The sequence below is a fragment of the Vipera ursinii genome, assembly GCF_947247035.1.
Source record: "Vipera ursinii genome assembly, chromosome: 2".
Lineage (NCBI taxonomy): Eukaryota > Metazoa > Chordata > Lepidosauria > Squamata > Viperidae > Vipera > Vipera ursinii.
The window spans coordinates 171,970,301-171,997,753 of record NC_139513.1 but is presented as its reverse complement, the minus strand read 5'-3'; the positions used below and the strand labels follow the sequence as shown (position 1 = coordinate 171,997,753).

Below are 27,453 nucleotides of genomic sequence, written 5' to 3'. Positions count from 1 at the left end.
TTGGAGGTTCTGAATTAGGGGAGTCCGGAGCCAACTCCCCATTCATCCACAAACGCTGGGCCAACCACTGTTTTTCAACCCAATGGACCTCACGGGATTGTTGTTGTACAAATAAAATTAGGGAGATTGAATCTTCAGCTCCCAGAGAAGCAGCACGATATTAATGCAATAAATAACGAGGCAATAATCTTTAGGCCAAAGGCTAGATAGGGCCCACACGGCTTCTTCGTCCAGACTAAGATTTGGGTGGAATCTACATGCCCAGAATGGCGGAAGAGGAGACCTGGCTGCTTCTTCCATCATTGTTCATCACTACCTTTCTGCCCATATTGCAAGGATAGTGATTTCTTCTTTCTTTATACCAGGGTCATCCAACCACACTCAAAGGAATCGAGTCGCCTCCTCCACAGAGAGATTACTACTCTGTAGGGGCATAAAGCTTCAAGAGGGGAAGACTATTACTCAAGTAGTTATCAGATCATCCTACCAAAAGTCCCTTCTATCTCAGAATCGTTTCCCCAAACTAATCTGAGGATAGCCTAAAAAACTGCCAAGCTACAGGAGTGAATATGATGAGCTGTCAATAGCATTTAAGCCATGTTGCCCTCATGGCCCAGCTAGTTTCCCTATTGAATTTTTAGGGATTGCCACCACCAAGCCAGTTCAGTTAACCAAATTCTTACTTCTAATAAGCACTGCCAGCCCCAGCCTATTATCACTACATCCAACTCAAGTCATACCTGGCACTTGGTGGCCACCATACGTGACATTAAGGTTGTAGGTGCCAGGCTCATAGGGGATGTACTCCACAGAACAGCTGCCATCTTTGTTGTCAGTGCAGGACATTTTTGCTTCAGAGGGACCTTCAACTGCGAGGCCCAGACCACCAGTACCAGCACCCCTGTGGCAGAAAGATGGAACAATTGGGTCATGCATTCCAAAGAGGCCTCTGAGCTTTGAACCCAGCCTGCCATTATGGGGAGCGGGGAATTGCAGCTGCTATGAGAGGGAGAGGGAGGGGGGGGAATGTAAAAGTTAAAACATTTCAGTAAGACTACATCAATCTGGGGGGATGGGTAGCCCCAACTTTCTATGTTCCAATTTGGAGCTAATGTAAAGTTTAGTGTGTCAGAAACCACGAACACCTGAAGGGTGTAGCTGTATCTTACTTGGATTTCATATATATATATATGTAGCTCTGCACCTCTGTTCAAAGCCTACTTGGGCTTATCTCTTATGGTTTTATTATTTGTCTTCTCAGCAATAGTAGGTGCTTCCGAGCCTTCCAAATCCCACCACAAACTTGCATTTTAGTCTAAAGTGCTGTGCAATAATTTCAGGGGGAAGCATCAAAGTAGGACAGTAGGTGGTTTACGAAGAGCGTACAATCGTACTTCCAACACCATATATATAGTGCCCCAAGGCCTTTGGTATGGCTCCTAGAGCAAATCCAAAAACTTGATGCCAAACTGTAATTTTGGGGGAGATTACAGGGGAAAATTTTGCAAGGGAGCGATGGTGCTATCTGTACTTGATTAATCGGATTCCCTCAGTGCCTGCCTTTCCTACCCACCCCACCCCTCCTCAGCCACATTCCACTGAAAGGCTAGATGCAACAAAAAAACACACACACATATTCTTGATCAACTTTATCCTATGTCTTTTTGAAAGATGGGTAAAAGCAGCTAGCCGATACTAAGAGCTACCCTTGTTCATTCCTCCTTTTCAAATACTGCTGCATTCTCTCTTTCTAATTTTTACCTGGTCTCCACTGTGAACTTATTGGGCTTGTTAGTAGTCCCACTTTGGATGCCGGGCCCATGCACTCTCACCCTTGCAGGGTTACACCCTTCGGTTACCGGTACCCGGAAAGGGCTACTTGGCACAGGGCTGCCATCATAGGTCACATCAACCGAGTGGACACCTAAAGGGGGACAAGAAAGGGTATATGGAAGGTTATGCCCCTAAGCACTTTGGGAGGTTACTGTTGTGATTCAGGGTCAGCCTGTGGGTTCGGCAGTTGGGCCGGATGACTCAGAGGAGGAGGGGGGTGTTGAAGACCTTGCTGAGGGGGTTGAAGATCTTGCTGATGAGAGCCCTCAGCCAGGCCCCTCCCACTTGGTCACCACGGAGACCCAGCTGTGTGAGCCTGACAGTGTGGATGAAGATGACCCACAGCTGGCCCTGTTCAAGGACGCCCGACGCAGGAGGCAGTCAAGTAGGAGTAAACAGAGGAAGGCTGTGGGGCTTCTCGGAAGGAGGCAGAGAGAGGCCACGCCCTGAACTCTTTATAAAGGGAATGTTTGGGGAGGGCTGGTTTGCTGAAAGCAACCGCTCAGATAGTGTTTCAAAGCTCCTGTATCTTGGTCCATGTCTTGTTTGTTTTTTGTAGTAATAAATTTGGCAGACGTCATTCCAGCCTCTTGCCGTTTGTAAAGGGGTTGCCTTTTCTGCAGGGCCGGTAGCAGGCTGGTACAGAACAGTTACAAAACTGGATGCGCTTCCTTCATCTAACACCAAAGCACCCGATGTTGGTTCTCTGAGGTAGTCCAGGCAAGAGGCTGAGACTACTAACACTACTTTTATTCTAGGATTTCAATAACAGAATCCGGCAAGTCTGAAAGTATCTTTCCCCTCCTTTATTCCTGAAAAGTAAGGAGGGTCCCTTCTTGAGATGTTCGCTCTACCTCCTCTGCTCCTTCAGACTGTTGTCTAGGCTGTGACTCTTCCTCCTGTCTCCCAAAATTATTCCTATATACTATTGCATCCTCTCATCTTCTTAATAAGAAGCAGCGGGCTTGCAGGGCCGGTGGACCAAAAGCCTCAGAAGAAACTAGTTCCTTCTGCCTCAACCCATGTCAACCAGGACCTCACCAACACCCTTAGAGATCTCTTTCCCTTCCTTAACTCACCGTCTTCATAGGGTGTATACTCCACTTTGTAGGTACCATCGCCATTGTCACGCACATAGCTCTCGGTAAGGTTTCCTGAAGGATTGGATACTCTTGTTTTGATGTGAGGGCCCCCGGTCTTAGTCAAGGCTCGAGCATCCACATTGAACTCAGTTGTGGCTTCGCGGAATACACCTGGAGAGAGCATCAGCAGCATCAATAAGGAAGGCCTCAAACCAAGGGTAGGCAACCTCGGCTCTTTTATGACTCATGGACTTCAACTCCCAGAATTCCTGAGTCAGCTATGCAGAAAACCATTAAGTGGTGCTCAAGATTATTAAGTGGTGCTCAAGAATTTGCTTTTACGGGTATTCTTCAATTAAACAAACACTCGATCAGCAATGATTCAAAGTTACAATGATGTTGAACAAGTAGTATTTATTTATTTACAAGTGGTCCTTTAAGTTCTGGTCAAGGCAATGTCCCCACAGTCGCGTGATTGTGATCCATGTTACAATGACGACATTGCACCATCCCATGGTCATACGGTCACCATTTGTGATCTTCACTGCCGGCATCCCGTAAGCAGTCAGTAGGGAAGCTGGCAGGAAGGAGTAAATGGTGACCATCAGTAAGTAGCATGGTTGTGTAATGTTGCACTTTGGGACCACATTCCTTAGCAATGGAAAGTACAATCCCAATTATTGTTGTTAACCAAAGACTAGCTATATTCTGCAGCCACAGGAAGTCAGGGGACACATTCATGAGATTCTCTATTCTGGCCTTAACCTAAAAACAACTCAGTATCTGAGTCCCAGTGCTTTGGATTATCCCCTGCCATCCTTACCTTTGCCTTCCACTCCGGGACCATAGACTTTCACGCCAGATGTATCCACCGCTGGCTCCACGTTGAGCTTACTGGGGAAGTTCGGTATAGGCTGCCCCCCATATTTAATGGTGATGGTGTAGATACCAGGGCAGAGCGGGATGTAAGTGATGGTGTAAGTGCCGTCGCCATTGTCCCGCACGTGGACTTCTGCCTGCGTGCCACTTTCAGAGATAATCTCAATGGTGAGTTCAGCGCTCCCAGCACTAGAGCAGTCCACACTGAACTCTCCCGCCTGCCCCACTGTGGCATGCTCCAGCCCTGGTCCAGAGCACTTCACTTTGGACGCGTCAAAGCCAGGCACCACTTGGGCTTTGAAAGGAGAGCCTGGCACATGGGCGTCTGCAAAGAGGATATTGATGTTGTACTCCCCTGGTTCTGTGGGCAAGTAGGAGACTGAACAAGTGCCATCTCCATTGTCCAGGCATTCTATTTTGGCCTCACAGGGGCCTTCCACGGTCAGGCCGAGGCCTCCGTTCCCAGCCCCCTTGGTATCAATGGTAAAAGGGGCAGGAATGCCAGCCAAGCCGCCCTTCAAGCCTGGTCCATAGGCCTTCACCTGGAGGGGAGGATGGGGAAGAGAAGACAAGTTGACTTAATTTGTAAGCAAAACCTTCTTCAACCCCCCCCACAAACATTGGACTGTAGACGATCCTTTGCTGCTATGCTATACCCAGAGAAATGCTTTATTACTTATAATTAATCCGTATATATAAATCCAAGCTGTGACATTTTGTATGTTGTTGCCCACCAACTGCAGTAATTTATTTATTTAAAACATTTACATAACTACCCATCTTGCACCAAACTCTGGGCAGTATCCCTCCCCACTCGCCATGCTGGCTGAGACTGCCACGAGCTGTAATTAAGCAGCATTTGGCGGGGACACACATTTCTCACATCTGAAGGAGGTCATTGTAACGAGCAGGGGAAAATTCAAGTGCACGAAGCCTCTAAGTCTCCATCTACTTTCCAGGCTACATTTTGAGTTCCAAAGACAAGATTTTCTTGTCTGAAAATTAAGCCTGTAGAAATCCATGAGACCCAGTCTGTGAATTGACCCAGCATCAAACCCTCACATACAGTGAGAGTCAAACACTGGCCTGAACCTCCAAATGATCGTTTGTGACATTACAGCTGCCTCTCCCATGTGTGTGACATACTCATACATGGAACTAGACCCAGGTTTATTCATCTGAATCCCACCCTTGCCTTTCCTAGGAATGGCTCAGGGCAATAAGCAGGGTCTGATCCCTCGACGCTGAGGATCGTATTCCTCCCTAGGCTAGAATTCTATTGGCTGAATTCGGGCAAGACTGTATAATCTAATTTAGCAGAACAGGAGGTGCTTTAAATGAGGAGGAGAGAATGGACAACATCACCCATCGAGAACTGGGGCTCTCACCTTGGATGGATTGGTGGGAGGTACCGCCTCCACAGGGAAGGGACTGCCTGGGACAGGGACTCCATCATAGGTGACATCCACTTCATAGGGTCCTTCTTCTCGTGGAATGAACTTCACCACACTGTTGTCTGGGCTCAACCCTGGCTCTACCTTACAGGGCACAGGCTTACTGGATGGGCCTGTGATTTTGGCAGCCACCTTGCCTTGGCCTCCAGCGCCTTTAGATTTCACAGTGAACTCCTGGTCTTTGCCCACTTCCACTTCTGCAAGAAACAAGTGCACATCCTTGAAGATCAAATCTTGAACCGATAAAGGGCATCTTGTTGCCCCGTTTCCCCCAGAACAAAGAGAGGATTCTGCCCACCTATCTCCTATCTTTTACAAATGCTTTGCCAAGACATCCGAGGCGACCCTTCTCTTCCTAGACCAGGGGTCTTCAAACTTGGCCCTCTTATGACTTGTGGACTTCAACTCCCAGAACTCCTCAGCCAGCGTGCCTGGCTGAGGAATTCTGGGAGTTGAAGTCCACAAGTCATAAAAGGGCCAAGTTTGAAGACCCCTGTCCTAGACAGTCATTTAGATATGCCTCTGTATACCAAGGCATGGGGAAGGTGACTGTACTTTGCAGCTGGAGTTAAGCTGAGAGGAGGGAATGCTATTGTTGGCATGACTAATATTTCCTGGAGGAAAAAAAAACAACAAACCCAACAAGGCAGCCTTGGAGCGCTTCCAGTCATTTTGCCCTGGCAAATGTCCAAGAAGGGAAAAGTTTTATTTAGGAACCACTAGGGAGGTTTCTAAAGGCATGCCTGTTCTTTAAGCATGTTTTCCATCACCCCATGGAACACTGGAACTATAGCTGAAGGAGGGGGTAGGCTGGAAACTGTAATCAATGTGTATGAGGATATAGAGTTTTGCTTTGGGCTAGGAGTCATCCCAATTCAAACTTACATTGATAGTGAACAGACCCAGAAGGAGGCAAATTGTTTGGATATACAATCATGCTGTACATCAGGGTTTCTCCACCTTTCCAGCTTTGTGGCTGAGTGGGGGGAGGGGGAAAGGAGGGAGAGGGGATGGTTCTGTGCAAGTGGCGGCACCCACGCACCACAGTTCCATCTGAGCAAACGGTGGGCACGCACACCTCTTGCACAAACGGAGCATGTGCACTACTCGCAGAAGTGGAGATGTGCGGTCACACTCTCACCCGCCGCTTCCGTGGCCTGGTTCCGAACGGCTCAAGGCCTGGTAGAGGGCCACGGCCCGGGGTTTGGGGACCCCTGCTGTATATGCATGCCCTCATAGCAAACACAGTGTGACTGGTGGAAGATGAAGGGATAATAATGGAACTTGACGGTGCCCATTATCACAATCATGTTCAGTTCACCCATACAATTCAACAGTGTATTCAAATATGTTTTAAGAGATGGTTCACAACTCTGGACTGGTCTGGAGCAAGAAGGTCTGGATGGCTAGGATGAAAATCACCATCACAGTTCAGGATAAATCTGATGGAAACTGACAGATGGGGTATGTACAAGAGAAACAGTTGAGTTAAACATATTGGCCACAATTTTGTATAATGTAATTTGGCCTTGAGAATCTCAAGCTTTCACTGATGGCAAAACCCCAAGGATGACTGCGTACCCACAGTCTATATTCTAGCAGAACTGCACCTTTTATGTAAAGCCATAAATATACTAGATTCTATTTTGTCGTTTGAATCGTGTCCTGTGCAAACTTCCCAGAGGCCATCTGGTCCTGACAGAAAGCTGGAACAGGCAGGCTTCTTGGTCCAGTCCCAAAAGACAACTGTTAGCAGATGCTAGACAGCTGTGCACACTGGCTTTTTTTTAACTCTCAATTCACGCATGGTCTAAAAATGGATGTGGAACCCAAAGCCCTCCAGATGTTGTGAGGTGCAATTCTCATCCATGCTGTATCGGCAACAGTGTTAGACTTTCTGAAAATCATTGTGCTTTTTTCTTTTTTAAAAAAGAAACAACAAATGTCCAGCTTCCACAGCAGCTAAAAAAATCTTAGCCAAATGCAGCACAATATTTCCAGAACTTGAGAGTACTCAGTTAAAAAAAAATCACAGCATCCAGAGAGTCGTGCTTGGTGTTACTCAGCACCCTTCCGTGAAGGCAAAAGCAAGCATAGAATTGAAGCAACTGGGATACGTACTGTCTCCAAGTCCAGAGATCTTGATCTTGCCGAGGTCCAGGGTGGGAGCTACTCCCACATTGAAAGGACTTTTGGGAATTTGGTCTCCCCCATATGTTACATTTACTCCAAGGTTACCCTGAAATACAAGAGGTACACTTACCACTGTGTGCATGGGCACCCTAGCCTGCCGTGCATTCTTCCCATTCTACGAGCCCGCATCCTTCCTACTGACTTCCCATCAAGACTCCTCCCAGAAGCCACTTTCCCCATTATTTAAGGGAAGAAGGGACTAAGGCTGCCAAGTCCCGCCCCCTGGCTGACCAGCGAGGTTTCACTAAAAAGCCTGGCTTTCCTAAGGTGGCAAATCTGTAGAAAGCTTCTAGTAGTTCGCTATTTAACAAGACATCAGGTTTCAGATGAATCTCAAGAAAACCACCCTCTCCTTCTCATAACTTACCTGCTGCACAGGGGTGTATCTGACAGTATAGGTGTTATCGTGGTGATCAATTATTTCAGAGTCTCTTACGGCGTCTCCCTTGGCTGGGCCAGTGAACTGCACATCCAGCTTGGCCTTGCCTGCTGGCTTGGTGTTAACTGTGAAGTGGGTTGGCTTCCCCATCTCCACACCTGAGGAAGCAGGAGAAACTTTCAGAAGGGCAGGTAAACTTTCTAGGTTGGTAGGCATGCTTTCTGCTTTATTGATTTTTGCATCAAGAACTGCCACGGGGTAGAATACAGTTTTATTTTTTTCCTGGGCACTTTGGATTGGATTAGATTAGATGAGATGAGATGATTAGATGAGATGAGATGATTAGATTATTATATTATATTATATTATATTATATTATATTATATTATATTATATTATATTATATTATATTATATTATTATATTATATTACATTACATTACATTACATTACATTACATTATATTACATTATATTATATTATATTAATTATATTATATTATATTATTATATTATATTATATTATTATATGACGATTTTAAGCTCACAAGATTAAAAATCGTTCTAAAACTAGCACCCACCCACCTTGATCTATTTCAGTATTGCATGAGATGTTGCGTGAGAACCTCAGGAAGCTCATCCAACCACTGACAGGGAAATTATGCATCTTATCAAAATAAATTAAGAGTTTCTCTGGGACATTGCTGCTTAATACCAACATTTACAAAGCCCTTTGGTTTTTATCCACATTCAATAGGGTTGAGTTCTTTTCTTTCTGCAAGTCGTTGGATCGGGAGTTCCGCACACAACCTCTATGGTCCCAGCTCCTATTTTGTAATGTACAACCTCTTGCAAAGCATATCCCCAACTCACCAGTCCTGTTGAGGCCAGGTCCCTCAGCTTTGACTTTGCTGGCATCATGCGAGGGTTCCACTTTGACTCTGATGGGGCTGGTGGGGGTGGCCTAGAGATCAAGAGGAAGCAGATGAAAAAGGGGAACAATCTCCAGGTGACTCTCCCACACCTCGCAATTTTGCACTGGTTCCCTCTGAGAAATGGTCTCACCTGGTCAGCAAACAGCACCAAGATTGTGTAGCTTCCAGCACCCTGGGGGGTATACTTGACCGTGAAGGTGTCATTATCATTCCGAATAATGTCAAAATTGATGTCAGCCTCAGCTGGGCCCACCACACCAGGGGCACACTTGATGCCAATGCTCACATCACCTTTAAGAAGAGACAAGTCAGTGAGAGGCATCTAGGTGCGCTATTAAAACCTGCTCCTACAATTGTGACACAAATCCCAAATCCTGAAAGTGGACCAAGATATGCCCACATAGTTCTGCCCCTGAAATCTATCAACCTCCAGCTTCAATCTTTCATTCTAAAGGTTAGTTGAGGAGGATTGTTTCTCCAATGGCCAATTCTGGTCTTTTCTGGAGCGGCCATGAGGTAGGCCAATAAAGGCAAAGATGCAGGCTATCAATCCACACATGAAGTGTGCATAAAACTCAGGGTACCTTTTATAACATGCCTCTAAATCCTTATAGCTTTAGAAGAAATCAAGGATGAAGAAAAGCAAAGTTCTAGGGCGTGGGGAAGAAAACAAAGCAAGCCAAGAATTGTCTTGATGCTAATTCCTTTCTGTAACTTGTTCAAAGACACACAGTACACTATGAAAAGAGCAGCGCAATTAAGGCATTATGCCAAGCAATTGGGGAGGAAGTTTAGTTACTGTTTGCCACAGAATACAAGTCAGGCACTGCTCTATCTCTGTACTCCACTGCACTTAGCAGTGAGAAAGGACAAATATTTTCCAGCCATGGGTTGCTTGTCCATTTGGAAGTTCTGAAACTGTCCTCCAGATGCTATGGGATTAAATCCCGGTATATCCATGGCTGGCCACGGTGGTCAGAGCCGATGGGAGCTATATCTTGGCAACATCTGAAGCAGCACAGCTTTCTCTCTCCCCTTCTCATTTTCATCACCTCCATCGCTGGCTTTGTGAGACACCTAACCATGGGAGGGAGCAGGGGAGAGGAAAGCTAATTAAAGGGTTTCCAAAGACACAACCTTCTCAGCACAAACAAGGCGATGAGCCGCAGCTGTTAGGATACAAAAGGCTTCAGAACTGGGCATCAGAAGTGGAGAAGCCAGTCTAAATGAAAGGGCTAGAAAGATTGTACAGCCTTGTCTTTTGTTCCCTTGGCCGCCAGAAGGAGAAAGGGAGGGGGAGCAGGAAACAAAAGTCATATTTTACGTGCTGCCCTTCAGCCTTAAGTGCTTCTTAGAGCATTTTACAACACAAGCATTTATTCTTGGTTCCCCAATTAAGAATGAGCCTAAAATCTCCCTGCCCCCAATGCTTAATCAGGCCAATGTTGGTGTTCTTCAGAAGGCTAGCTTCTCAGAGCTAACTCTCGATCTGGCTTATGCTGGACTGGAAGGTGGGGTGGGCTGGGAGGGGGACGGGGGTGGCCCACTCCTCCTCTTCCTCCATTCCAGCAATACCAGACATTCCAAGGCATCCAGGATGGAAACGGCTCAACTCACCCTGCCCAGCCTCTGTGCAATCGACTGTAAAGTAGGTCGGTTCGTGAGCCTTTAAGCCCGTCTTTGCCACGCCGGGACCATACACTTTCACTTTGTGGGGATGGCTGCCAGCTCCAACATTTACCTAGAGACACAAGAGTGCAAAATTTTGTCTTTGAACTTGGGGCTGGAGAAGGTGGGAGAAGATAAGTGCTCTCCCTAAAACTGGAATATGTATCTTAGAAAAGTTCCTGGAGTCATCACAGCAAGAAGGTAACTTCTTTAGTGTTGGTGTTTGGGGATTTGTCTTAAACATCTGAAGAGGGTGAGCGTGCAGGCCATCAATAGAAAAAAAGGCGGGAAGCCCAGCATGTTGCAGCTGAAACAGATTTGTTTACAAGGGAAAACTGCTTTCTGTTCCTTGCCCAAAGTTTACTGCATTGGGTGGCTACATTACATTTAAATAATAGCAATGGCTTACAACTGGAACATTAAAAAAAAAGAAACTGAAGGTTTATTTTGACTACTCAAGAAGCAGCTATTTGAACTAATGCAAGCAAGGCCAAAATTGGGGGGGGGGGGAAATCATCAAATGGTTCAAAGTGCAGACGATTCAAAGAAGAAGAAGAAAGAATAGATCTTATACTAAGCTCATGCAAGAACATCACACAAAGTGATTATAAACAATGACCTAACACAATTCCCAAAACGATTCACTGGAATATCTGTAAAAATTATGCATCAGTAATGAAAAATTGGTGGGCATATAGAAAAGGTACTTGAAAATGTACCAGTTAAAATATTGCAAGATTTCAGAATACAAACTGCTAATATCTTGGCACATAACACCGCAGATTTAATTATTGTTGAAACAAAGAAAGGGTGGATAATTGATGTGGCAATACCAGAGAATAGTAGAATAGAAGGCAAAGAATTGAAGAGCTCAAAGTACCAAGATCTGAAAAAAATAATTTGAAAGATTATAGCAATACCAACTGTGGAGGTCCCAGTGGTTATCAGGACATTGGGTGCCATACCAAAAAAACGTGGACGACACTTAGAAAATCTGCATATTGCCACGTACTTGGACACACACACATATTATCCTGATACACTATAACATCCTAGGTTCTTGGGAAGAACTTAATGCATATGAAGGCCAACGCTAGCTAAAGAACTGGCAGCTATGATTATACATCGCTGTGTATAATAATGTATATAAAGCCAGAACTGAAAAGGCAGCAACAGATCGCAAATGAAGAAATGGTGGACCGCTGTGCAGAATCAATACAAAATCAAGTCGACTCATTACAAACAATGGCATTGACAGAGTAGTAGCAAGGCTGCACTGGAATATCTGCAAGAAATACTACAGTATTTGCCTGCAAGCAAGAAGTGGTGAAACCACAAAATAGACAAAATAATAGAAAATAAAGAAGCTAAAGCTCTGAGACTTTAGAATTCAAACATGCAAACATCTGGCATACAACACCCCAGACTTAATAACTATTGATAAGACAGACAAAAAAAAGTCTGGATAGTGGACTTTGCAATACTTGGAGACAGCAGAGTAGAAAGAGAAAGAACTGGACGAAATCACAAAACATAAAGCCTGGCTAATAGAACTGTAGCAAAAGAAAGCAAAGACAGAACCAATAGTAACATTGAGTACAATTCCAAAACACCTGTAGTACCACCTGAACACCATCAGCATTGACAAAATCACCATCAGTCAATTGCAAAGGGCAGCTTTCCTTAAAACAGTTTACATCCTGCGACGATACCTTTTAAACAACATCTACCAGGTCCTTGGGAAGGACTCAATGGGTGGACAGAAATGCCAGATCCAGTCTAAACATCTGACTGACTTTGTGACTGATCATAATAATAAAGTAGTAGTAGTTAGTTGTTGTTTGGGAGGTAAACCTACAAGTGAAAAGACATATCTGGCTTCAGAGGCTTTTGTAGGGCACTCTGGGGCAGCCTTTTGCTTCCTGGGACCAAGATTAATGAAGTCCCATTTTGCCCTAATAATGTTGCTTGCTAGTGCAAGGAACACTAACCCTGTAAGGACTGTTGGGAATATTGACTCCTCCCCATGACACCATCGCAGTGTGCTTCATTGGCTTCTTGGGCAGGTAGGAACAGTTATAGGTGCCATTGCCATTATCCTTCACTGAGACATCTACCGGCGATCCTTCGGAGTCCTGAGATAGATAGAGAAATCAAAAATCATCTTTTCTGCAGGCCGATGTCTTTTACCACAATTTCTTTACCCTCCCCATCACAGAGAAAGCACTTCTCCAATTCCTTTTAAAGCAGACATGTCAAACACAAGGCCCGGGGCCCAGATCCGGCCCACGAAGTGGTTTCATGTGGCCTGCGAAGCCATCCTGGAAACAGTGAGGGAACGGCCCCCACTGCCTTGGCCCTGGCCCAGAGACTCCCCTTCTGCCAGAGACCCTCAGATCTGTCCCACTCCTGCCCAGGCCCCCATAGGCACCCTTGATGCGAACGATGTAGAGCTGGCCACGCCCACCCAGTAGGCCATACGCACTCTAGCCACGCCCACCCAGTAGGCCACGCCCACCCTGGCCATACCCACCCAGCCCCCTGAGGGCAACCGCAATGCTGATGCAGCCCTCAATGAAATTGAGTTTGACACCCCTGTTTTAAAGCAACTTTCCAAACAGGTTCCCTCCAGATGCACTGGGGCTAACATTGGCAGAATTCCCCAATAGTTCTCATTTTCTTGTTACTTCCCGCTCTTGTCTAAGAGTTAAAATCCCAATCTAGCCAGATACACTGGTTAGACACCAGGCTGGGGAAGGCATCTCTCAGCAATGGGGAATCCCGTGCCCATTGGCTATGTAAGCTATATCTCACCTGTACTTGCACTTTGAGAGGTGCCTTTCCACCACTCCTTGCATCTACCGTGAACTCTGCAGGCTTGTTGACTGCAACACCAGTCTTCTCCAGGCCTGGGCCCTGCGCTTTCACCTTGAGAGGAGTTGAAAGAGAACTGTTAACTGAAAAACCTTTGCTGATCATCACAAGACACGCCCCCCTCCCCCCCACACACACATAAAAAAGTCAATCAATTTTGCTGGGAGATTTTGGAAGATAGGATCAGCCAGAGAAGCAGAATTAAAAGTTGGATAAAGTCCTGAACAACTGGCATAAAAGACCTTCTGTTTCATTGTTTTCATTTGGAAGACCTGCTCAAGATTCCATTCACAGATTTCCCCAACCAAGATGGCAAGAAACCTTGACTTATATATTATTTTTCCAAGGAAACAGTGACTTTAAACCTCATGTGCAGACACAGCTTTAAAAATACATTCTTAAAGATGCATCTGCAAACCACACACACACACACACACACCACCAGCCAGCCACAGATGTCCAAATGCCTGGCTATTAACTCTTCTCCTGCCACAGAAGCATCTGCATACAAAACTAAAGCCAGGGTGCACAAAATGCAAACATAACCCTTATTCAGCACACCTCTCCGGCAAAGAAGTACTTGCCTTCTCAGGGTAGAAGTCCTTGGGAGCAGCCTTGATTTCTGCCATGAAGGGACTGAGTTTGATGTCTTCATTGTTGCAGAGCACGTGGACTGCATATTCCCCTGGCTCCTGGGGCCAGTAGCGCACATCGCAGGAGCCATCTCCCTTGTCATCACACTCAATCTTTGCCTGGGAGGGACCCTCCACTGAGAAGCCTTCAAGGGATAGAGGGAGAGGATGAATCAGGTGCTTACACAGAACAGAGAAGGAAGATCACTTATAAGATACACCACCTCTAAGCAGCAAGCAAAGCATACCAGGAACAAAGTTTTGAAGACAACGTATTTCCTGTGATATTCTGCTACTAATACAGCCATCCCCGATGCCTTCCGGGGGTTTTAGGCTAAGATTTCTCTAGTTTCACAGCACTACTGAAATTCAACATGCCTAGAAACCATGAGGTTGGGAAAAGTTGGGTCATACAAACCAAGATTCTCAAAATCGTCTATAAACTAATGACAAAAAATAATAATCTACAAGCCTCCTGTCCTTAGAAGGAAATGTGATGAAATGAAATGCTTTGCAAGGGAGGAAAGCTTTCAAATGATATTTGGATGAATTCCCTAGATTAAGGATGTATTGGATTTTTTTTAATCCTTATAGCTGCCCAGAGACACTTGTGGGAAGTGAGAGGGAGAGGATGTAAATCATATAAATAAATTGAACATGGAAATGCAAGATAGTAATGCAACACGGAAGACCACTTACCTAATGTGCCAACATCATCCCCAATGGCCTCTACTATGAAATCTGCCGACTTGCCCACGACACCACCTTCCAAACCTGGGCCCCAGGCTCGCACCTTCTGGTTTGTGCATTCTGTCCCAACTCTCACCTCAAATGGGCTACAAGTTAAAGAGGTAACTTTTTACGTTCTGCTTCATAATACGTTATCCTGTAAAGAGACCCTACAGCAGTCTTTCCTAACCAGACTTCTCCTTTCTAGGAACTGAAGCTCAATACACCTGAACGCTGTCTGTTCAGACTGGCTCTAGTATAGTCTCAGTGGAAACTTATCTACCACAGTCTTCCATCAAGATGTAGAGCAAAAGAATTACTGAATACTTCTGTCTGCCTCATTTTGGTCAGCAAATTCCAAAACTGAACACAAAGGTGCTTTCCCCCCCCCCAAAAAAAAGGCAGCTGAACTTTGTTTTTCCTTGAAGACATTTCACCGTCTTCAAGGAAAACAAAGTCCAGTTGCCTTTGGAAAAAAAGCGCCTTTGCGACAACCATGACCTGGATGACTGAGAATCTCAACAGACAAAACCGAACATAGTACTTACACCCTAAGTATCTTCACCAAAATCATGGTTATGTTCCATATAAGCAACCTTGCATACCCTGCTTGGCCCAGTTGTATATCACAGAACTTTATACCTTTCCTCTCTATAGTCTCAGGAACCTGAACGGACACTTTTCAATAATAGTCGTATCTTTCTTGTCCCCATCTGGGTTTTTGCCTTCCATCTCACCTGCGGGGGATGTGGTGCCCTCCCCAAGTTATTGTGATAGTATAATTGCCAGGTACAGTTGGGTAATATTCAAAACCATATACTCCATCACCCAGGTCCTTCTGCTTGACACGTTCTTCTAATCCTTCTGGAAAGAGAAGAGAGAGTATAGCCATGATCAAGTCAAGCCAGCCCTATAATTAGACACCATGAGGCAGCTTCCTCAGAGAGCTAATTTGTAGTGGCTGGAAAAAAAATCCCCAAGGGATTGGGTTTTTGTAGAAAGTGAGAAGCATTTCTGCATTTTTCTGATTTTTAGTTCTTATAAATTTGACTTCGGAGGAGGGGGAGAATTTGACAATGCACACCGCATAGGAGAAAGCCCAGTACAGTACTTGGAGATTTGGATCTGAATGCCCATGTGACCATGAAGTTGATTTAGTTGTGTTGACAACCGGCCTTGCATTTCTCAAGTTTGCCCTGAAACCTTCTCATTTCTTTGGAAAGAAAGAGTGGAATGTAAAAGAAGGAAGCATTCAGGTAATCGTCACTTAATGCCCAGTTACTTAGCAACTATGGAAAATTACAATAGGCCTTCTCCCAGACCTACTGTTTTTAGGCTGTGCTTCACCCCACCCCCAAAGTCACATAATCGCATTCTAGGCGCTTAGCAACCATCTCATATTTACAGCTGTTTAGCATGTCCCATGGTCATATGTCAACAATTTTTGGCATTTTTTACTAGTTTTCAGTGTTTACTACCAAAAAATGCCCAATGGGGAAAACAAACTCATTTAATGACTACAGTGTTTGCTTAACAACTGCTGCAAAAAAGGTAATTCACTGCTTAATGATCATCACAATTGTAATTCCAGACTCAATTATGTTCATAAGTCAAGGACTAACTGTACTACAAGTTGTCATTGAACAATACTATCATCTTACCCTTATTTATTTATTTAGCATATGGCATATCATACATACATATATTGTAGCAATGTATATTAACATTTCATCTAGATTAATAAAACACAATAAAATATAAATGTTAAAAAGACCTATGTTCAAACACCAATGTCTAGGCCAGGGGTAGGCAACCTCGGCTCTTTTATGACTCATGGACTTCAACTCCCAGAATTCCTGAGTCAGCAATGCTGACTCAGGAATTCTGGAAGTTGAAGTCCATGAGTCATAAAAGAGCCGAGGTTGCCTACCCCTGGTCTAGGCCATCTAACCACTGAATTGTTTATATTAAAAAAATCAGATACTGGACTGGTATGTGCCCTCAGCTTACAGCCGATCACGATGTGATCTACAGTTTGACATGGGATCCCAGTCACACTGAGGGCGGATACTGTGCCCCATTTATACAGTGTGTCCTGGCAGACGTCATGTAATATGAATCCTATTCAGGATTGTCCACTGCTGATGTGACAGTTCAAAAAGCTTGGCACCTTTTTTATGAGGTCATCTCACCCTAACAGAAGGCGAAATTGGTGAGCATAAAACCCATCCTATCTTTCAATGCTGAAGAGGTATTTCATTAAATACCCTTATTTTTCTTACCCTAACTGAAGTAACTGAAGTCCTAGCTCTTTCTCCAGCCTCACAAATGGGCCTAGATCAAACAGGCCTGGCCCAGCTCACATTCAGACACCAAAAGTGTAATCTACTATTTGGCAACAGCAACATTCCGGATGTCATTAACATTCCCCAATGTATCTTTGGGATCTTTGTAGGTAGGAGCCCCCAAGGGAAAAAAAACTGAAGCAGCCACACTCTCAAGATTTTTTTATCTTCCTGGATCAGGCTTTTCAAGGTTGCCTTAGGCAAAGTTGCCCAACCCTGCTTTGAATGCTTATGGTTTGAACTGAGGGCTACCGCTGTCAAATCCCGCATATCTCCAATGTGCAGGCCAATTACACTTGCCTTGTAGAAGGCCCAAGAATTTAACAAGTCCATAGACAAAAAGCAATGAGGCTCCCTGACACTGTAGTTTTAGAAGAGATATATGCATTTATTGACTGGGTATTAATGACAAAAAAACCCCGAAAACACCCCCCACCCCAAGAAGCAAATTTCAAGCACTAATGTTCAATAGCTACATCTTACTTCATTCTCCAAAAGCTATATTTTGCCTTCACTGGGTCTTTTTTGTAATAAATTAGCCTGTCTCCTTGTCTATCCTCTGCACCCACTCCACAACACGCAATGGCCAGGCTGAGACCTGTTTAAGGTATGTTGACATTAGGCATTTTGTCTTCTGTTTCCTGGGTCCAAGCTGACTCACTAATTTTGAAACATTTCAGGATTAGAAGCATCCTGCCGGGAAGTGTGTTTTAAAGGGATAATCTACTTACAAAGGATAAAGGTTTAAGTTTCCTCTCCCGTGGGTCTTCCAGACATGCCAGGAGAGAATTAGGATCGTCAGAATCAATGCCCAAGGTCAAGACGACACCAGACAACACGCAAGTGAATTAAGCTTCGGTCAGCCATTCTTTCAGGATATTTATTTATTTTATTTATTTAGTTGTATTTATATACCGCCCTATTCCCTGAGGACTCAGGGCGGTTTACAGGGAATTAAAAATCCAAAATACAAAAATTAAGAACCAAATTAAAAAATATTAAATTAACCCTGTAGTCAGTTAAAAAGAACCCCAAATTAAAAATTCCTCCTCAGTCTGGGCCCGAGAGCTCAAAGAGCCAGGTCTTCAGGCCCCGGCGGAATGATCGGAGGTCGGGGGCAGTCCTCAGCTCCACCGGCAGCTGGTTCCAGAGGGCAGGCGCTCCCACCGAGAAGGCCCTATCCCTGGGTGTCACCCGCCGGCAATCTCTCACCGGCGGAACCCTGAGCAGACCCTCCCTGTGGGAGCGCACTGGGCGAAGGGCGTTTGATGCCGGCAGCAGGTGTTCCCTCAAATAACCCGGACCCAGGCCATGTAGGGCTTTATAGGTGATAACCAGCACCTTGAAGTTTATTCCTCTATTTTGGATACTCATTTATACTAGCCTGCCCATGTTTAAAAAAAGGGACTACTAGACACAGAAATTGAAATCCTAGATAAGAACCAGAAATTTTATATACCTATCAAACAGCAACAACAAAACACAACAGATTCTCATCTGATTAATGTTTCATGGGCAACAACTCTTGTACAGTAGTTCCATTGTGGACACATACCAGCTATTCAGTGTGATGAGTACCAAACAAGAAAGTACAACTCTGAACAAAAACAGCTCCAGCATTCCTTTGAACACTGGGAAAGTGCAATAAGGAGCCAACATCAGACATAGGATGAAATTGAACAGGTTTGTTTATACAGAATCTAAATCCATCCCCCCCACACCAACCAACCCCCCCCCCTCCTCATTCTTGTGAAATGCAAGCCACAATGGGAAAGAATACCTCTAGGGGACTTACTTGGGCCTTTGACTGTGACCTTGAGCTCACCGCTGCCAGCGCCCTTGGTGTACACCTTGAAGTCTGCAGTCTCTTTTACTCGGACCCCCTTGGGTTGCAGACCTCGACCTACCGCTCGGCAAGCATTGGGGTTGCATGCTGAAGCAGCAGCAGCAGCAAAAGAAACGAGGAGGAACAAGAGTCAGTGGAATGCAATTCTCTAGAATCGAGCACCCTTCTACTATCTAAATATATGCAGGTCCTTTCCATCATTAATATGCTGGGTACCCACATGAAAACGTGGGATTTTAAAGTTACAGGCTGCCCCCACAGACACAACAGGACGTGCCCTTCTGCCACATTTCCTCCGCCCTCGTTTGCCATGTGAAATACCATTAGCCCCGGCTCCAGGTGTGCAGCAGCTGGGAGGAGATGAGGGTCAGCAGAGATCCAGGAAGATGGCTCTTCAGAGAAGAGAGGACAGAAGAGAGGAGAGCTGGCCAGCACAGGAGAAGGTAGGCAGAAAGGAGAGGACAGAGGTTAGCATAGAGTAGAGTTTTACCCTCTTCTGGCCAGAAAGAGGAACCCAAGCAGAGGCAGTGATGATAAGGACACAGTAAGGCCCACTATCAAGCCCAGGAGACTCACCTTGCCCCACAGTGACTGTGTACGGGCTGCGAGGGATGGGAATCCCACCAAAGGTAATGTAGATGGTGTAAGTGCCCTCCAAAGTGGGCTTGTAGGAGCAGCGATATGTGCTATTGCCTTTGTCTTCCAGTAGCTGTTCAACTGTTCCTTTCTTGCCAGCAGGATCTTGAATGATTACCTCAAGTTCTCCAACCCCAGCACCTGAGGCAGTAATAAGACAACTTACTGTAAATATCACGTGCACTGTACCTTGTTTAATCCTTCAATGCTGCATTGCATGGTGGGGAAAAAAACCTGTTTATTAGTGGCACCTTGACAAAGCAAACTGGCCCGAACAATATAAGCTAATAGACCAACTCTAAAGGCACTTTCATTCTTTCCATATGAATGATTTCTATGTCCCTGGAAAACCCAGCTCCTAAAAGTAGACTTCCTTGCCTCCCACAGCCATTTGCATCTGAAATCACAGAAATGGGAAATATTCCGGTTTCCATTCTCTACGGAGCAATGTTTCATCTAGTATTATCGCTTGAACTTTTTCACCAACATACCCAAGCCTGCAGTTCTTTAAACCATCAAAATTACATAAATGCTTTCTCCATTAGCAATTATTATTTCAGGAAAACAGAATTTTCATCATTCTGCTCCCTCGTTACAAAACCATTTTGCCCTTTTAAATTAGTGTTCCTTAAGTGGTGGCCCCAGATCTATTGGGACTACAGTGCATTGCCCAGAATTCTCAACCAAGCACGGCAGTTATATTGCCAGCTCATCTAGAGGGCACTCAGTTGGGGAAGGCGATCTTAAAATCTCAACATCATCAATTTGGAGGAAGATGACAGCTGGAACTGCTAATTGACCCAAAGCATAGTTTAAATTTGAATTCTAGCAATTGAACAAACTATCAAACCCTATTCATGCGGGTGGAAGATCAAACTTCTTAGAACAGAGTTCAATTTATAGTACTTATACTGCTTCCTCTGCACACAATATGGCATTCTTATGTAAGTTATCTAGTAAAAATAAAACCTTTTGTTCTCCCTCTCTGTATATTTTGCTTCAGACTTGGTTCTGGGCTCTGGGCTCGTAGATACAAACCAAAAAGGGAAATAAGTGGGAAGAGTCCTGATAAATTTAGAATGTAAATGCTCTAGGGGTGTCAAAATGGCGGCCAATGCCCACTCTGGCTTCGCAAAGGCAAAAACGTTGCAATACGTTGTAACATGTCACGTGACGCGATCGAGTTTGACATCCGTGCTCTAAAAGAACCTTCAACTGGGATTTCCAAAGAATTTTATGAGCGCTAGATACAACAAGCAATACACGTAAACTACTTACCAGCAGCTGTTAAAAGCTAGTCATCTTTAATGTCTGAAGACTTAAAGCTACTCGCTTCCTAAACTATATGTACAAAAAGCAACAATGAGAGATCTCTCATTTTGCGAAGGGCAACTAGGACAACAAATATTTTTTGTACAAGAACAATGTGTTTCAAGATGGGCAAGTGAAAGAAAAAAACCTTTCCAAGAAGCTGATATTTTTGTATTGAGTTGAGAGTTTCAGAGCAACTGATATCATCCAAGCCCTGAATCACTGTTTGATTTTATATCATGCCAAGTTCAATAAGAACAGGCTGAGCAGTGTAAGATACTCAGCAACTTAAATGCTACAATAATTCATATTCTTTACTCTTTACAATGAAGGTAGTGAGCTATTCTAGAGGCATGATGTTTCCCAATGGGAAGCCCCAGATTTGGATCTACACGACAAGAAATTCACTCGTGATATACTTGCTGGCATTCTCTGCAATTCATGAAAGGACACTAAAATCCTTGAGCAGAGTCCTTTTTAACTGTTTCATCAGTATCAACTATTAAAACTTTCCTAGCTTGAGACTAGGAAACATTTGCTATTCCCTTTGGTAGTCAAGTTCTGAAACCGCATGGAAACCTGAGAGAGATACAGAATCATTATCTTCTTATAAACTTTCAACAAAGTACATTTTCACTGGTACAATTTCCTATCCAGGCTGCTATCTGCCTAGGATCCACCCCCTTCACTGACCAGCGGTAAAGATTTCAAAGTAGGTAGTCTTGTTGGCTATGTTGCCAGTGGGTTCGAGGCCAGGGCCTTGAGCAGTGACCTTGCTGGCATCACCATGGGATTTGTCCACATTCACCTCAAAAGGACTCTTGGCAATGTGCTGCCCAGCAAACAATACCGTCACCTGGAAGAAAAAGGAAGGAAGTCAGAGGAGGGGGCATTCAGAACGCTTTCAAGCTTTCTTTCATTTACTGCCACCATACTCATGATCCTCACCTTGTGGACACCTGTCACTTTAGGCACATACCACACTGAGAATGTCCGATTCTTGTCATTGTTAGCGATGACCTTAGCCTAGGAGATAAATATGACAAGGTTGAGTAGCCATTACATAGACCAGGGGTAGGCAACCTTTGCTCTTTTATGACTTGTGAACTTCAACTCCCAGAATTCCTGAGTCAATATGGCTGGTTGAGGAATTCTGGGTGTTGAAGTCCATAATTCATAAAAGAGCCAAGGTTGCCTACCCCTGACATAGACCAAACCGTTTCAACTTCCCACCTCAACTTCCCATGTCCACTCTTCCCAATATGCTTCTAAAAATACTTACTTCTTCACGATGGCCAGCTGGATCCTCTACATAAACCAGCACTTCTCCCTGACCAGCACTGATGGTTTCCACTGTGAACTCGGCCTTCTTCTTCACCATGTTTCCCGTGGGTTCAATACCTAAAATTAACAAGGATATAGAGAATGTGTGATCTGTCCTGGTTTTCTGCTTTCAATGGTGCCAGGGTAGCACTTTGGCCGAGACAGGAAGCGCTCCTGCAAAAAATTTTCCTGTGCATTTTCAAGTTATCTATGTCAGCTATCTCTACTTAGCTGCTTACCAGCTATGTACAGCTACATTTCCTATCCACCCCAACACTTCCAGAAGACAACATTAGAGAGGTCTGATCACTGTGTTAGCCTAAAGTCATAAACCATTGCTCACAAATGACAATGGTTGAGTCCTTATAGACCATATAAGGCGAATGGAATGACTTACGTCTTAGTGTGATGTAAAAGCAACCAATTAGTCATCCAAAATTCCTACTTTAACAGCCAACCTATTTAGTCACCAGTCTCCAAGATACGCAAGCGACAGACACACACACACAAGGTCCTTATCTCTGATTTGTGACTCACCTGGCCCATAGGCTCTGGCTTTCTTGGGATTGAGCTTTGGTCTGAGAGGAGCTCCTGGCTTTAGCTTGGCTTTAGGGAACTGAGAGAGGTATGTCATCACTGAGTGCTCATCCACGTTGGGATCTACAATCTCTTCTGGAGTGATCACCTACAGGAAACACAGAATTGCTGCAGAGATCTAACCCAAGGGTGTGCACCTCAAGGTGCAGCAGTTTATTTTTGGAATAAATACCAGAAATACACACCAAACGCCCTATCAACATTATCCACTGTCAAGCCCTGCTTCATGCAGAATCCTGTAGGGGACAGAATAAGTATTCTTTCCTTACCTGTGGGATGCCCAGCCAATCATCAGCCTGTTGCATAGCTTCACGAGCATTGTTGACAGGTTTGCTAGCATCCCATGAATCCCAGTCAGGGCACAAACCTGTTTTGAGAGATGCCCCAGGACTTCGTTAGCCAGAAACAGTAAAAATATTTTCCTACAGAGACTTACAGCAGGGTGAATTATTTTATCTGTTCCTCTATTTTAGCAAACAGGCCAGTCTCAAGTCAGAAAATTCCCAGAGATATGAGCACAAGCCACATGATGTACTATATACAAACATGGCATTTATCATATTTATATGGCTGCCCATCTCACAAGAGCTGCAAATTATGCCAAGTAATCAGCTAGCTCCATACTTTACTGTTAAGAACAACAATATCCGAACTCTGAGAAACATACAGTATAGTGCATTCATCTTGCTCAGAAGTATTCATGAATTATTATATTCCGAGCTAAAAAGCCTCTTGCCAGTAATAGGTTCCTATTCCTCCTTGAAAGGCAGATTTTAAATGATATTGGCCAAAATCGGTCTTTCTCATCCCAGGACTCTCCAAGAGGAGCATTGCTACATTTCCCATCATCTCCAACATTCATTGCCGAACCAGCAGTGTTAGGCCAGCAAATGTCCCAACTGGGAAAAGCTAAACTTGTTAGTAGTTTTACATATCAGTAGTAAAGGTAAAAGTAAAGGTCCCCCCGCACATGCGTGCTAGTCGTTTCCGACTCTAGGGGCCGGTGCTCATCTCCGTTTCAAAGCCGAAGAGCCAGCGCTTGTCCAAGGACGTCTCCGTGGTCATGTGGCCGGCATGACTAGACGCCAAAGGCGCACGGAACACTGTTACCTTCCCACCGTAGTGGTCCCTATTTTTCTACTTGCATTTTTACGTGCTTTCGAACTGCTAGGTTGGCAGAAGCTGGGACGAGTAACAGGCGCTCACTCTGCTACGCGGCACTCGGGATTCGACCCACCAAACTGTCGACCTTCCGATCGACAAGCTCAGTGTCCTAACCCACTGAGCCACCGCGTCCCTATATCAGTAGTACAATAAATATAGAAGTGATAGCCCGAGTGAAAAGTAACATGTAGACATCATTCATTTGCATTCTCTAAGCACCAAATAGGACAGACCCCTTCCCTACCTGGGGCACAGCTGTCAACCAGGGCTCCAAGAGCCCGCCCACTCTGCCAATCCTTGCTGAAGTTTGTGATAGGCAACTGGGGCAGTTTGTTTTGGATCCAGCCTAGCAATCGCTGTTTGGGAGTTTGTTTCTTGGTTTCTTCATCATCTTCCTCATCCCACATGGGCATGGAGATGGAATAATGCAGGATCAATGTCCAAATCAAGCCCAGAATCAGCTTCAGGTTCCCATCCACGATAGCTTTGCTGTCTGAGAAATTCAGAAATATAGATCAGCATTCACAGCAGAAGAGATTCGCCCAGATTTCCACCTCTAGAGTGCTAGCCACAGAAAATCCAAGTTCCACCACTATCCTGCCCCATATCAAGGAAATCTAATTTTTGTTTCATTTAAACTGCAGTTCTTGTTTAATAATAGAGTAAGGGAAAGACCAGTCTAGCCTCCCAAGTGTGGTGGGCTTCACAATTCTTTTTGGTTCCCCACACAATAGAACTGCTGCCTATAAATAGATCAAAAGATAAGATAATCTATAAATAGATTAAATAGATTAAATATTAAATATTAAATAAATAGATTAAAAGATAACCTTTATTGTCATTTTTTATTGTGGGCACATTGGCACACATTAAAAATGAAATTAGATGATTGCTCTCAAAGTGTACACACGCCCTCCAGGGGGAGGGCGTTCTCTGTGGGTGCACTGGATTTATGGAACCATCTTCCGGTCGAGCTCCGGATGGCGCCCAATCTCCGCTCCTTCTGGCGCGATCTTAAAACCCATCTCTTTGAACAAGCTGGCCTGGCCTGATGGGACGGGGTGGGATTTTTATAAATGAACTTCAATTTTAATCTGTATTAATTTATTATGGGCATTGTTTAATCACGTTTTAATAATTTTTAATTTTTGTATCTAGTTTTTATGTATTGCCCTGTTCACCGCCCTGAGTCCTCCGGGAGAAGGGCGGTATATAAATTAAATTAATAAATAAATAAATAAATTTAAACGTGCTATATACAACTGTATAAACCTCACATATAAATAACATAAAAATAATCACTGTCCATCCACCACTAAGCCATGTTTAATGAAATACATTTGGAAGATTCACACAACCTACAAAATCATAGGTCGTGTTTACAAAACACAGTAGCTAGATTTTCACATCATATGCAATACCCAAGTGGCTTGGGCAAACAGAGTTGCCCAGACAATTCACATGCTCAGATGAATGTCATTTTCTAGAATATTGGCCTGTTTTGGAACACTTCCTATTTGTTTGCTTTTGCAAGTGGGGTCAACTAAACTAGCAAGAACAAAGATCTTGTTATCTGTGGCTTCATTATTATGTCTGATCCTCTAACCAGAATCGATATATTGAGCTATATAGTTTGCTTAGGGGAGTGATGGCAAACCTTTTAGAGACCGAGTGCCTGAACTGCAACCCAAACCCTACTTATGTATCATCGGGTGCCAAGTGGGCGTGGCCCATTGGATGGGCGTGTCTGTGGTGGTAACGACAGACTGGGTGGGGCTAAAAAGTTCAATCCATCAATTCCAACTTGTGTGCCCACAGAGAGGGCTATGCGTGCCACCTGTGGCACCCGTGCCACAGGTTCGCCACCACGGGCTTACGGGCTGCTCTAAACCAGGGGTCTTCAAACTTGGCCCTTTTATGATGTGTGTGGACTTCAACTCCCAGAATTCCTCAGCCAGCGACTGGGAGTTGAAGTCCACACATCATAAAAGGGCTAAGTTTGAAGACCCCTGCTCTAAACATTTAAGAAAGAGACAAAAATGGAAAATATAGATGAAGAAGTGGCTACCAGTAGCTTCTTAACAAAACTACAAACAAATGAATGCAACCTTTCAAATATGCAACAAAGCAGAATGAAACCTGGAAGGAAGTCTCTCCAGTACTGTGAGCAATAAGATTTGGAGAAAACACATACTGGTTCTCATTGCGGTGAAAAACCAAGGTCTTGAATGCATTGTTTCACTCATTCAAGACCTTGGTTTTTCACCCTAATGATCCAAGAGATCCAGTGCTTAATGTTGCCAAGGTTGAGAAACGCTGGTGTATACCATTCAGTACAGGAATATTTTAAAAAAGGGAAGAAGAAAAACTTTTAAGTTGGGTTCAGTAAAGGGATGGCTTTTTAGTAAACTCTCGAAACACCATAGCATAGAATAACGGGAAGAGAATATTCCAAAGAGAGACTGCATAGTATTCATAGAACTGCATTCATCTACATGCAGTTCCCATGCTATAGAACAGGGGTCTTCAAACTTGGCCATTTTATGACTTGTCGACTTTCAACTCCCAGAATTCTTCAGTGTGCCTGGCTGAAGAATTCTGGGAGTTGAAGTCCACAAGCCATAAAAGGGCCAAGTTTAAAAGACCCCTGCTTTAGAACCTCCTCCAATAACAATCAGTGATTTGCCAGGTCTTTATGACTGAAGGGCTACCTGTCTTTCAAGTGACAATGATGTTTTTATTTCCAGAAATGTTTAGAACACCCTTCTGCTGATCCATTAGGCAAAGCCGTTTTAAAAGCAAAATTGCACTGCTTATTGACATGGCTGTCTATATGCAAAATAATAGTATAGGTCAGACATGTCAAACCCACGATGTCACATGACGTCGCACGACGTATTGGAGCTTTTTCTCCATTGCCGGCAATGGGGTGGGCGTGGTTTCCTGGTGATTTGTCCGGCCTGCGGGCTGGCAGTTTGACACCCCTGGTATAGGTAGTTTTTGACTTACAATCATTCATATAGTGACTGTTCAAAGTTAAAACGGCACTGAAAATAGTAACTTATGACTGTTTTTCACACTTGCAGCATCCCCATCCATAGTCACATGATCAAAACTTGGATACTTGGCAATCGGCACATTTATGACAGTTGCACTGTCCTGGGTCATATGATCACCATTTGTAACTTTCTCAAACTCACTTAACAACTGCCTCACTTAGGAATGGAGATTTTGAGCTCAATTGTGATCGTAAGTTGAGGATTACCTGTATTGTAGGGATGCCTATTCTTTTCTCTTTTTTCTTTGTAACTCTTCATTTTGGAATAGGAGGTTCTTCCAAATCTAATTAAATAACATAATACATATACAGAGTCCTTGAGTTATGATCGTAATGAGGTCTGCCCATCATGACTGTAACTCATTGATACATCATCAAAAGGGTCAATTACATTTTATGACCTTATCTGCAACAATCAAGTGAATCACCATGGTCATCAAGCAAATCGCCATAGTCATTAAGCATTTATAATGGGCACGGTTTTGCTGAAAACTAAGTAAATGCTGGGTTTTGGCAA

General features: G+C 44.2%; 1 protein-coding gene across 4 annotated transcripts in view; it reads right to left on the bottom strand.

Annotated features, from left to right (window-relative positions):
* Positions 1-27,453, bottom strand: part of FLNA (filamin A) — a 79,704-nt gene that overhangs the window by 32,134 nt on the left and 20,117 nt on the right. For all 4 annotated transcript variants that reach the window (XM_083355751.1, XM_083355753.1, XM_083355752.1 and 1 more), the window contains exons 3-25: positions 24,123-24,371; positions 22,984-23,081; positions 22,655-22,802; positions 22,077-22,195; positions 21,743-21,820; positions 21,488-21,650; positions 19,424-19,624; positions 18,797-18,934; positions 15,394-15,520; positions 14,627-14,763; positions 13,880-14,073; positions 13,236-13,349; positions 12,413-12,556; positions 10,371-10,494; positions 8,884-9,044; positions 8,692-8,782; positions 7,809-7,978; positions 7,370-7,487; positions 5,183-5,445; positions 3,739-4,336; positions 2,913-3,086; positions 1,762-1,924; positions 741-901 (exon numbers count right to left, since the gene is read on the bottom strand). In XM_083355751.1, coding sequence (XP_083211877.1) covers positions 741-901; positions 1,762-1,924; positions 2,913-3,086; positions 3,739-4,336; positions 5,183-5,445; positions 7,370-7,487; positions 7,809-7,978; positions 8,692-8,782; positions 8,884-9,044; positions 10,371-10,494; positions 12,413-12,556; positions 13,236-13,349; positions 13,880-14,073; positions 14,627-14,763; positions 15,394-15,520; positions 18,797-18,934; positions 19,424-19,624; positions 21,488-21,650; positions 21,743-21,820; positions 22,077-22,195; positions 22,655-22,802; positions 22,984-23,081; positions 24,123-24,371 — 3,933 coding nt within the window. The remainder of the gene's footprint in view (positions 1-740; positions 902-1,761; positions 1,925-2,912; positions 3,087-3,738; positions 4,337-5,182; positions 5,446-7,369; positions 7,488-7,808; positions 7,979-8,691; positions 8,783-8,883; positions 9,045-10,370; positions 10,495-12,412; positions 12,557-13,235; positions 13,350-13,879; positions 14,074-14,626; positions 14,764-15,393; positions 15,521-18,796; positions 18,935-19,423; positions 19,625-21,487; positions 21,651-21,742; positions 21,821-22,076; positions 22,196-22,654; positions 22,803-22,983; positions 23,082-24,122; positions 24,372-27,453) is intronic.